General features: G+C 39.1%; 1 protein-coding gene across 1 annotated transcript in view; it reads left to right on the forward strand.

The window, feature by feature from the left end:
- The window catches only part of SHROOM2 (shroom family member 2), a 78,500-nt gene continuing 65,319 nt past the window's right edge, over positions 1-13,181 (forward strand). The window contains exon 1 of the mRNA XM_053457408.1: positions 1-1,210. Within this exon, the coding sequence (XP_053313383.1) occupies positions 1,010-1,210 (201 nt within the window). The 5' untranslated portion in view covers positions 1-1,009. The remainder of the gene's footprint in view (positions 1,211-13,181) is intronic.

Here is a 13,181-nt window from a genome sequence, read left to right on the forward strand (position 1 = left end):
TTCTCTCCAAGGGATAATCAGTGAGTGATTGCTAAGCAGGAGATGGGGGAGGGGAAGGAGACAGCAGGGAAGCCTTGCAAACTCCCTTGGTCTCTTTTATTTAGTGTCTGCACAACCTTAAGGCAGCTCCAAATCGCCAATCGCAGTCTAACAAAACAAAAATAAGGGATCCCTTGTGACAAAAAAAAAGCAACAGGGTGAAGGCGAAAAACAGGAAAAATCCAGAGCTGATTGTTCATTCACGTTTGAAGCAGGAAGAGAGAGTTCTCCTGAGTCAGCCCTGCACAGTCACCTCTCTGTATGAACATAGGAGATCGGATCTTCAGGTTGTACCAGGAAGGGAATCCAATTAAGGAAACTTTGGATCTGGAGAGGTCCCTCTTTGATAGCACTGCCACTGGATTTATTCTGGATTTTCTGTTTGAACAGGTGGCTTCTGGAAAACTCTGCAAAGTGAAAATAATAGGAAGAAAGAGGAGGAGGAGGGGGAGTCACAACGTTGTGTGGCTGAGGCTTGAGTGAACAGGATCCAGAAGCACAGATCGTATTTTTTCATTGCTGTATTTTGCACAAGATCCGAAAAGATCCATGTCACCTGCTCTCATGATTGCCACTGAAGACAGGACATGGACATTGTGCTTGGAGGTGTAGCAGGCCCAGGTTGGACTTTTGGAGAGCATATGTAGACAGGGACCAGTTTTTTTATTACTTATTTTATTTATTGTTTTCCTTTTTAATAAGTCCAGATCCACTAGTTTTAGACTTAAATGTTCAACACTGCCTGCCCATGACTTTCTAGTGCTCTAAGAGCTTCAGAAAGTGAGTTGTTTCTCAACTGAGATCTTAAGTATAAACAAAGTATCTCTTGGCTGCTTGAGACCAAATATTTCATTTTTTCAGAATAGCTGGGAAGTTTTTGATCACCATCTGTTTATGGAGTGGATTCTCATTTAGGAGTTTTATTGACCTTTGGAGAACTGGAGATAGGAGTGTCCCTACTGCCGAGATCATGGATAACTTGGACTCAAGAACTGGACAGGAGAGGTTCCTAAGTCAGGATATGAGGGTGCATCCAGGGCACACGGTGATGGTGGACAGAAAGACTCTTGAAGGTTACAGGCTTGTGGATGTATTAATTACCGGTGGAGCTCCTTGGGGATTTACCTTAAAAGGTGGAAGAGAACATGGAGAGCTTCTGATCATCACCAAGGTAAGAAAGTCTGTTGATCAGGGGATCAGAAAAGTGGTTAAAGACACTCTTGCTTTAGTCTTGTACTTGGAACACTTTCTCTCCAACTTTATAATAAGCTGCCCATATGACATATAACTTTCTTACAGGTACTGTGCTAACTGTAATAACTAGAATTTTGGAGGTGAGGCTTTACTAGGTTGTTTTTTTTTTAAAAAAAAAAAAAGGGATGGAATATCGAGGGTGCTGTAAGTCCCATAATGTTATATTATATTATCTTTTATTTATATAGAGCCAACAATGTACGCAGCCTCTTACAGTACATACATTCAAAGGGAATAACAAAACAAGTATCGACAGACCAAGACAAACCGATACAGTCTCGCTCGCAAACTTACAGGCTACTTGGCCGTAAATTTCAATTTTGCTTGCGTGCTTTCATAATTCCAGCCATGTCCAACTATGGTTACACTGTCGCGGGGAATAAAAGTTTGTATTTTCGTAAGAATCTATACCTCTGGTATGAACAGCGCAACTTTTTAACTGTCCTGAGACATCCTGCAATGATGATTTGTATGTCTGTATCGTTCATTGAAAATTCCTTATCACTTTATGATTGTTGTCTGTGGTGCCTGCAATATTACAAAAAGGACCACATTGGGTGCATCTACAACAGCAACTCCAGAAGCCCTGAACCTCCTCTCCTAGTGTGAATGTGCAAGCGAAATACTGTTCCCCACTTGCTAGCAGGCACTAAGGTGAACGCAGCCGTTCAAGCTTTGAAATTTAAATCTCCATGGAACAACGTGAGAGGTTTCCATGACCACTGGATCAGCAGGGATACCCCTGCAGAAGGGTGTGTCAAATCTGGAATAAAATCTGCTTAAAATTCCTACATTGCTTGAATTCATTACATAAACTAAACCAAGTAACAAGTACAAAGGCCTAGTTGCTGGCACGCCAGAAACTAACTAAGCTGAACCCTCTTAGCCAGCAGATGCTAATACACATGATGAAGGTTTAGTAGTCGTGTGACAGAAGGGACGCGTCTGGCTGTCCACTCCTTACCGCAAAATTATCGACAGATTCAATAAACAGTAATCGTCAACCATTTCTGGACTGAAGTACCTGTATACACCAGTTTAATTTCTTTATTTTTTTCTCTTTTGTGATCGTTAATTATTATTTTTAAAATTGCAAAAAAATAGGGTTGCCTCCTAGCCACAACCTTATCAGCGGACAACTCTGGGCAGTGTGAGCAGGGACATGGTGTTCACTTTTCCAAAAATATGTGTATTTATTATTCCGTTTTCAGTTGGTAAACCAACACGCAAAAACTTCTGAGACCATACTTAAAACACACTATATGTGTGGGTTAATACTCTTGAACGCTTGTATTTAAAATGGAATGTTAGTCCAAAAAAATATATTAATCTATATTGCGGTACTCCATATTTTTGTTAAAAAAAAAATATATATATATAATGTTAGTACCAGCTGTGACTGGAACTTAAGGATTTGAACCCAGGTTTCCCTGGGATCATTTTCAGAGGTGTACCAGTCCGCACAATGTCTCTGAACTACAGTTTTAACACCTGGAGGCTGAAATACAATATATAAATTATATAACCTTTTAGGTTTGGAAAAATACTGGAACATTTTTTAATATCTGTAGTTTGCATCAAGCATAGATAGAAACAAATGGTTTGGTCGTAGGCTTTGCTTCGTTGTTGGCTGTACCAAGTAGTGTTTCATTTTTCCTTTGTGTCGACGTCTGTTTTGAGAAAAGGGCAAGTAACACAGGCCGTGTGTGAGTCACAGTGCCCATAAAACATGCATGGGGGTGCTCGAGAGGTTGCCTAGTGATGTTAGGCTGGCAACTATACACCATGGGAGATGTGGAACAAGACAAAAAAAAACTGGAAAAAAAAAAGTTTGACAAATAGAATACATAGTCTAAACCGTATCAGGGTAGTTAATCACTGATTTCATTTGAGATTTATTAAGTAAACTGTGTGTTTTAGTAGATGCAGTAAGATTACATTTTATATAATATTACAATTTTTAACTATGTTGCATGAAGTTTGCTGAGCCTTGGCCTTTAATAAAGGATCATTGGGCTCCATCTCAACTTGCTGACAGCTCATGGTTTAGTAAATAAATATTACTGTCATAGAAGAGTTGGCATCTTCTCCATTTTGAGGAGTGCATGAACGGAATGATGGGGCAACTCTGTTCTCAAATAGGTATGGAAGGTCCTACTCGACAACTGGAAAGGCCGTTGCAAATGTTTAGCCTCTTCTCGATATTATGGGTCAGTACAGTACAGCCATGAGCCGTACGGTGTGCCGCTCCACTGTTTGGATAAACAAACAGAGCCAGTATATTTTATTGGCTTTTAAAGGACACCTGCATCTTACATGCAAAAAAGGAGATCAACTTCAGTTGTGTTTTTCAGGTCTGTGTGACCTAGGCACATGGCGATTAAAATACACAAAAAGATATGTGCAAGGTGGTTTATTTGGAAAAATGTTTTGTTTTTCCCCCATAAATATGTGATCATATAAATTATACCCAAGAATAGAAACTCATGATTACATATATAGCATTTCCCGATTACAGCGAATGGGCGAAGCTTGTGTAATGGCCTATTATTTCCTGGATGATTTAATTACGTTAGCCAGTGTTTGTTCTCACGGCTTGAAAGTAAATCCATGTTTCCAGACTTAACAAGCACTTTATTGTGTTCATTCATCATTTTCAGTATGGGTTTATACAATCAAAAGAGAAATTACCCACATGTTTATTGTGCTTCAAAAGAACAACATTTTACAAGCTAAGTATGTAAAAGAAATAATCTAAGGGGTGGATGAGACTACCAATTATCAATTATCTGTCTTTAATACGGTTTATTCGTGAATCTTTTTTTTTTTTCTCTTGGCAGCCCAGACCAAGAGGGTTCTTTTGTTACGTGTGTGTGTGTTGTTTCAGGATTACCAACAATTATAAACCATGAAGCACAACTTTCTGGGTTATAGAATGAGCTATCCGAAATCTGTAAGTCTACAATTAAAATGAAAAAAAGGCCATGTGGTCATATATAGCTCTTCCACAGAAGCTCTTTCTGCAAATGCAGGATCTCTCGATTAATAATGAAACGTGAAATGTTTCTTGTGCTTTTGATAAGGAACGAGCTTTGCCTGCTAAATCTAGAAAGTCGTTGGCTTAATAATTGTTAGATCTGCCTCATGGAAATGGTATGCTAATAATATACAAGGTATTTGGTTTCTGTTTTATTTATTATAGAGGGTTTCACCTGTTTACGCTCACATTAATATGACCTTGAACATCCCTGAGGAAAAACACCTTTGTGTTCCAACTGAGAAAATGCCTTCACGCTGCTTTCTTTTACCTGTAAAGTTGTTGATGATTATTGTTGAATGGTTCGTGCAGCCTTTGTAGGGGTGGGAAAGAGAAGGAAGGGAACTTCAGGACCGAAAATGCCATCATAAGCTGCACTGATTGACAAACACAAAGCACAAGTCATAGTTTCAACAGCAGTAACAGCAACAGTTCCCTGTAAGCTTTGCCTTTTCTCAACCCTTTTCACAAAGAGGTTGACATGATGATATGAAAGATGACTTGTTCTATCTTGAAAATGAACACAACAATACTAGATGGGCCAAATGGTTCTTATCTTCTGTCACATTCTCTGTTTCTGTCATTATCCACATTGGAGCCAATGGGAAGGAGCACATTTTGCAATAATGTGTGGGCAATAGGATGGGAAAATGTTTGGGTGTGTGCAGACAAAACAGTGAATGTCTCCCTCAGCTTGTGTGGGTTTATAAAATCCCAGACCGTTTCTTGGCATTTGTGTATAGTAAACAAATGAGTGATAAACATAAAAAAAATATTAAAAATACATAGACATATTTAGACAGTTAAAGAATCAATATAAATGTAATACAGTTAAAAAATAAGACTCGAGTGTTATCACCATGACATCATAAAGGGGACCATCCAGTTCCAAGAAAAATAAAAACAAAATGGAAATCTGGTTCCCAACCACCTTGTGCCCCGCTCTATATACATATAAAAAACCTTTCTTGCCCCAAAGTACAAAAATAAGAAAAAATAGTGTAGAACGTAAGGAGGCCCTTTTATGCCCTTTTAAAATAGCAATATGCTACATGTACTTATTACCCTATAACTTGCAAAAAAGCCCCCTAACATTTTTAAATTTAGGACAAATATTAGAATCAATTTAGCAGTCTTTTCATTAGGTTTTGTAGACGAGTAAAATATTTTCAAATACAATTTGACATTGTATGATATGGCAAAGAAAGCCCTTCTTGTCCGGTTAAAGCAATGTAAATTTTGGGTTGGTATAGTAAACGCTAAACACTGCTGAAATGTTAAAACCACCTTTGTCACAAAGGGTACAAAAATGGAAAAGCAGTCCGGTCATGAAGGAGTTAAAGGGACTCTCCAGCCATTATATGCACATATAATAGCTGCAAAGCCCTTTTACTTTAGGACTTTATTTTTATATTAGGTAGAAATGATGGCTGTTTGTGGTCAGTATGTGAGTCTTCTAAACATGGATCAGTGGGATGGAGCTTTGTAGTTTCTAGGGACCATGAAGTTTACAGTGCATTTTATTAGTGCATTACATTTTATTTATAGAGACATCAGGTTCTGTACCGCTATTGCAATAGAGGAACAGAAAATTAAAATAGTGTTTCCAACTTCTATGCTTCTGTTTATGATTCTAGAACATGTATGGCTTTCCCATTAAAACTTTGGTCTATGTTCCTCTGAAGGATTGGTTCACAAGGTTTGGAATGAAACCCACCACCACATGTATTGCAGCATAACATACTAATCTCTGAGTAATGCGTGTCTGACTGCTGAGCGCGTGTCTGTCTGTTATAGGCTGGCCTGTTTCTAAAATTGCTAAAACTGTATGTACATGAATGTAACTCATGTTTTGTATAGTTGGTATATGTGATTTTTTTTATTTTTATTTTTTTCGGGGGAGGGGGTGGTATTTTATATACATTTTTAATGCGTAGTCCGGGTGCCTTGTCATTCTTTTAATTGACTTGCTAGAAAATGCATGGAAAAATACCAGACATCTTGCTTTCTTGTACAAGTGTTGCTGGGAAACGTAGGAATAAAGTACAAGAGGACTCCCTGATGTGAATCTTAATTTTTAAAATAAATTCCTGTTTAATTTAAGGGAATCCTGTTATGAGTCCATATTCATTTTATAGGTTTAGTGATTTCATGTGTTTAATATAGGCCATAAATGGCTTAATGATTTACAACTCTTATTTGAGATGCCAATTCTCATCTCAGCATATCGCATTTTTTTGTTTGAGTTTATTATGCGTTTCCAACAATCAATAATTGTAGCACAGGCTATCTCTGTTATTAAACATCTACTGATTTACTGTATTGGGCTAATTTGGTCAGATTATTACCCACAGAGTCCTGCGCATATTTAGATTATTGCTTTCCCGGCCCTCTAACTCGGCAAAGCACACCTGTCGCAAACTATGCCCTTGTGGTATACTCTCTGCCAGACAGCTCTGGTGCTGGCCTATGTAGAATTGGGGTTAGGGGGTTAATAGACCCTACCGTGTGCAGAAAGAGCTCCTTGTGACTTAAACATTTTAATTTTACAGTTTTGATTTTTTTATTCTTTCTAGAAAGGAAAGGTTTATTAATGTTTTGTACAGTTTAGGAACCATACACATTTAGGCACCAACCTGATGTTTGGGGATAGTGTTTTGCAGATCATAAGCATGGCAGCTATAGATCAGCGATCTCCTTTTTACATGGAGCCTGATCAGACCTAATGCGCCTAGGCCAGAATACACCACTGGCATTAATGAAAGAAAAACATAAATATACTGCATAATAGATTACCTCTAGGAAAAACTAATGTCAATAATAATTCAGTATGTCACAGGGTCTGATCAAGGGTGCCTTATAGTAAGGTGATATTATATTGGACATTGGAAACAGGTCCCTGTGGCTAGATTAGCCAAAAAGGTAAGTGAAGGTCTTAATATAGAATGACTTTAAATATATGATAACTTGCAAACTAATTTACTGATATAGGGCATATTAAATGTCTTACAGTACCCTGCATAATCAAACATTTCTAAATTTCACCGAATTTTAAATATAATCTTGCTTTAGTCCATAAATCGAGTGCTTATATGATATGGAGCTGGAAGCAAAACTGTTTACTTTACTTCAGCAAACAGAATGGTTATTAGTGTATGATCAATAGGCGTGGTATAAGATTTCATTCATTAGTTCTATATGCATTTGCACACGTTGTAATTAAATATGTAAGAAGATTGTCCTTTTTAAAATACAAACCTTCAGAATTTAAATTAGCCAATTTCTCTAATTGCAGCTCAATTGAAACTAAATTATTAATTGACTGGGTCAGGTGAGCACTGCAGTTCCTAAACAATCAAGAAGATGAAGCTGCTGAAAGAATAAATAAAAGATAACAGTTTGTCTTGATTCAAGTCCAAACTTGTTTTCCTGTGGTGGTTGGATGGTAGGTTCCATGACATCATTCTCATGTATTGTCTGTAATAGGTCATCAGCAGAAACGATCAGTTAAGTTCTATGTTGACAGTATCCTCTTTATATACTATTTGCATAAAATACGTATTGTACAGAGTGAAGCAGATTGTTCCTATTTCTCCACTTTTGTTTTATTTGTATTCTGTGGAGCACATCCAAGATATACTTTTAATTACCTCCATTAGCCAACACATTTTGTTTTTCTCACCGGAAATGAACAGGAGCCTAAGATTATTCACTAGAGGCAGAAACCACGGCTTAGTTGTCATGCAAACCCTAGTGTGGCTCAGGGCAAGCTCTGTGCTTCAACCTTTTTCATATTAAAAGGACACGCTAGTGCCCCATGCAGCTCCCCCAACTAAGAATACATATTACCGTATTTGCTCGATTATAAGACGAGTTTTTTTCAGAGCAAATGCTCTGAAAAATACCCCTCGTCTTATAAACGGGGTCGTCTTATAATCAGACCTCAAATAGGTCTGATTTTGACACGACTAAGATCCAGATCCCCCGCAGCTGCAGGGGACCTGGATCCTCCTGTCCCCCCCGCCGCCCCACTTACCGGTGCTTCTGAGTCCCCGGTGTGTAGCCGGGGCAGCGTGTAGATGTCTACACGCTAGACAATTTACGCTGCAGCCGGAAGGAGGTGTGGCTAGTAGCGGGGGTTGTCTGCGTCCATCGTGCAGACCTTCCCCGCACCGGTGCCGCACCGACAGTCGGGGAAGGTCTGCGCGATGGACACAGACAACCCCCGCTGCTAGCCGCATCTCCTTCCGGATGCAGCGTAAGTTTTCTACACGAATAGCGTAGAGCTCTACACGCTGCCCCGGCTACATGACAGGGGAGTCAGAAGCACCGGTAAGTTTGGGGGAGGGAGGGGAGGGAGTGTTAAATGGGGGGCATAAGGCATTTCTGGAGGCAGTGTGTAATACCACTCTGCCTCCAGAAATGCCTTTTTAACTCTCTATACGCCACTCTGCCTCCTGAAATGCCTTAAACCTCCCTATATGCCACTCTGCCCCATAATATGCCTTTTAACCCCCTTAATGCCAGAGTGGCATATAGGGATAATAAGGCATTTCTGGAGGCAGAGTGGCACATAGGGGGTCAACAGGCATATCATGGGGCACAGTGGCATATAGGGTTAAAAGGCATATCATGGGGCACAGTGGCATTTAGAGGGTTAAAAGGCATATCATGGGGCACAGTGGCATATAGGGGTTATAAGGCATTTCTGGGGCAGATGTGCATAACTGGGGGGGCAGGTTGGAAAATAGAAGGAAATAAAACCAAAATCTTTTTCTCAATCATAGCTTTTATTAAAAAAAAATCGTTTACATGAATTAACATTTACTGGTAAAACTTTTTTCCTATAGGGTCGTCTTATATTCAGGCTTTTTCTTTTTTTCCTAAATTAATATTTAGATTTGGGGGGTCGTCTTATAATCAGGGTTGTCTTATAATCGAGCAAATACGGTATATACTTTATATGTACTTTAAGATTCATTCTTTAGCGGAAAGAAAAAAATAAAAAGAACACCTTGAGTAGAAGCTGCACCTCCAGAGCCACCGCCCATCCCTCCTCAGTTATGGAGTCACTGGCAGGAAAGCTCCCCCAATGAAAAAAGTTTGTATTATGATCATACCTGGGAACTCTCCGGGTTTGACCCGGAGATTGCCGGGCGAGCACTGCTCCTCCGGTTCTCTGGTCAAGACCTGAATCCTCTGGGCCGCGGGAACGGGGTGTTGGCACGCCCCGCTCCCCGCCCATTTTTCCCTTGAAATGGGGGTGTTTCCCACCAAGGTAAGTAGGACCGCCCGCCGATGTCAGTGTGCAGTGCTGGCTGCGTTCTGCCGGAGCCGAAAAGTTCCCAGGTATGATTATGATGTGTTAATGTTTGCACATACATACACATGTAAATGCGTCCACTGCCATTGTTGTATGAGATGTCATCCTTCTGGGTTTATTAGAAAAGAACAAAGAAGAGCCGTTGTTACTTGGGAAGAAGCTAGAAAGTTTCTGGTTTATTACCTTTCACCGTTAAATCACATGAGCGCTTATCCATGTAGGCCCGGTTCCTATTTCCTTTTTGCCCTTTTGTAGAAGTTTTGTGTGTACGTTTTCTAGATAAAACCTGCTCTTTTGCATGTATTTTAATACGCTTGCCATTTTTTGTTCAAATTCTTGTCAGAAGGACGCGGATCAGTCTTTGTTTTAAAGTGATATCATTCGTGAAATGTGCCGAATGGTAGGTAGCGCATTGCATAAATAGGTCTGAGTTCGTGTTCTATGTGCGGGCATACCTGAGAACCTTATAAACAAGCTGATACCCTGTAAAATAGCAACTGCTTCATAATGGCCCTTCAAAGAGATTTTATTGTAGTGACAAGTGTTTCCAACAATGGCAGTTAGCAAAGCTATTACTTTCCAGGAGGTAAACTAGGAACATCCCAATCCTGTAAATGTGTACTTTTATGTGTTTTTTCCATTTTGTACTATCATGTGTTCGTCTCCTTTTCCGCAGCTCTGCCACTTCATGTTCTTCTGTCTTCTTTCTTCACCTGTTTCTCCCCGGTCTCAGCATGCGTTATCCAGTTTCTTCCCCAAAAATGACGGAGCCTCTCCTCACACCCTCTCCCCTTGATTGGAAGAACAGGGGAAGGCTGTCCCTATGGTCCTCACAGCAGACTTGCGCTTTTGCGGAAGTTCTCAAAGTGTCCAGAGTACTGGAGACGCAGAGAAAGAGAAGCGTTTCTGCACCTCTCTTTTACCTCAAATGTCTCTGTGTTATTCTGGCATTTTGGAGTATCTGAATAATGGAGCTGATACCAAGGAGGAGCGGACAAAGAAAGAACACAGAAGTAGAAAGAAGACTATATTAGAAGCATACAGGGGCACAGGGTTGTCAGAGAAGGTAGAGAGACATTAAGAGAGATAGAATGAGAGAGTGTGAGCATGAGTGAGGGTGAATGGGCTCTAAATTTTGTCCAAACAGAAATAAGAGGAAATGGTCTTTGCTGGACAAATGGACCAAAATTTTAAATATGCCCAAATAATTTTTGGTTTCTTTTGCACAAGTCTAGTGCCTACTACCCTAAGTATTACAACCACACTTAATTTTATCTGCTAACTTAAAGTTCAAAATTGTAGGTTTTTCTGCTATGTTTATATGTCACCTTTACTCGCAGTTCTTAATTGCCTTTGTGGCAAAGCTGAACTAGTCACTAACATATCATTTTCCCTTTGGGACTTCTTAAGTTAAATAGTCCTTGTGGGGGTTAACTCCAAGGTATTCTGGTGTTTGCTATGATGTAATAAAAAAAAAAATCTTGCTTTTCGTTTAATGAACCAAGGTCAAGCTTTTAACTTGAATAAAGCGAGTACACAAGAGACAAAAATACTGTCGGGAAGGAAACATTTCTGTAAGATTTTAACGCCTCTCTCTTTACGTATGAACCCTGTCTGAAGGTGAGATATCACCTTGGAAGCGTGGGCTTAATGCCTGTAAGCGCATGCTGGTACAGCGAATTTACTGATCCCTAAAAGAAAATGCATTTGAATTGCCTCATTATTACAGGCAGATTATAAATTCGATAAATTGGCACTGATAACATAAATTGATTTATGCTTCTCCTTAAACTAGGGAGTGATCGGAGATCTAGAGCACGTGTTACTGATTTACATTCCTCATTCCTAACAAGTATTGTCATGGCAAATATTTAGGTGCATTTTAACTACATACAACCATGTATTGTGGGGAAATTACTGGTTATATCTATAGATTTTTACAGACTACCCCTCCCAGTGCAGAATGAACTATCCTGAATTCTATTATGTCAGCTTTAAAAATCGGTAGACTTGATGGCCTGATTGTTTCTTATCTGCTGTCAAATTCTGTTTCTATATTCAGGCACTTACCATTGATGTCGTTTTTTAACTGGTTTCTTGCAATGTTAGGTCACACAATTATGCATCACCTACTTTACTGAGCGCTGCGTAAATTGTTGGCGCTATATAAATGAAAGATAATAATAATAATAATCATCATAATCTGAGATGGATGCAATGTATTTTGTACATGGATAATAACCCTGGATGTGCTGCCTTGGGATCCAGATTGGGGAGGTGGGTAGGTAGAAAAAAACCAAACATGAGCTATGTATCATAATGATAATGCCTATTATTAAGTGGAAGTGTGAAATATGTAAGGGGCTTTCCGTTTACTCCTGGTTATGATTTTGTAAGAAAAAGGTTTCTCTGTCCTACGAGCCAAGGTGCTACTGCATTGAACATATTAGATTATGTGATTTCTCTCTGTGAAGTTGATTTTAAAATGCCAAAACCCTGACCTAAACTGTTGCCATTATAGGGACAAGATTAGATTTATTAACCTAAATTAAAAGGTATTTCTGGGCCCATGAACACATCCCCATCCAAGCAGTCATCTGCCCCTCAAACACCGACTAGGGACCTCTTCTTCTTTTGTACCAGTTTGTTATTGTGTGTGATTACATTTTTTTTTCATTGTAACAGTGCTACAGAATATGCTGGCGCGATATAAATAAAATGTAATGTAATGGAGCCCAGTTTAATTATTTTAACACAACCGTTCCCAAAAGAAGCCAACACAAAGGAGCTGACTTGAAAGGAACAAGACCGAGCTATAACCACAGAGATTACTATAAAGTGGCACAAAAAGTTAGGAGCCAGATTTAAAAATCTAGGATCCCTTTCTATCTGCCTCCTCGAATTACCTGTATGTTTTAATACGTTTATTTAGCAATGCTAAAAGTGGCACAGTTTGAAAGTTGACAGGTGAAAGATGGTTTGTATGTTCTTTTTTGTCATATCCTCCCCTTCACGGTTTACACTGAGACCTTTATTCATATAAAGGCTTGCCAGGACTGCTTTGAATTCCTTCTAGAGTAAAAAATCAATTTAATAGGAGTGTATGGGAGTGGTACAGACATTTGTGTGGGAGCTAATGCTGCCTTCAGAGGTTAAAGCTCCCATTAGAAATGTGGGGAGTGTGCTGGTATCCAGTAAAGTGCTTTATTAAAATCATCATTGAGTCCCAGTCATTTTTTATACTATGAACAGGCATATTCACGTTTTAAAGATAGGAAAAGTAATTATAGTTGGCTGATAAACCAGATATTTTTTTAAAACGGTAGTACCCTTTTGTTTTTTTTTAACATTTTGAATTCTATTGGTTCATGTTGGCCTAATGGACCAATATCGACAAAATAGAGTGTATTTGTATGAATATAAATTGTGAATGCAAATGTTTCTGTGGTGTCAAGAACAATGATAAATCATATACTCAACATTCATGAGCATTTGATGTAAATACTTGATTTCTGGGTACCCTACCCA

This window comes from Spea bombifrons, chromosome 2, assembly GCF_027358695.1.
Source record: "Spea bombifrons isolate aSpeBom1 chromosome 2, aSpeBom1.2.pri, whole genome shotgun sequence".
In the NCBI taxonomy this organism is placed as follows: Eukaryota; Metazoa; Chordata; class Amphibia; order Anura; family Pelobatidae; genus Spea; species Spea bombifrons.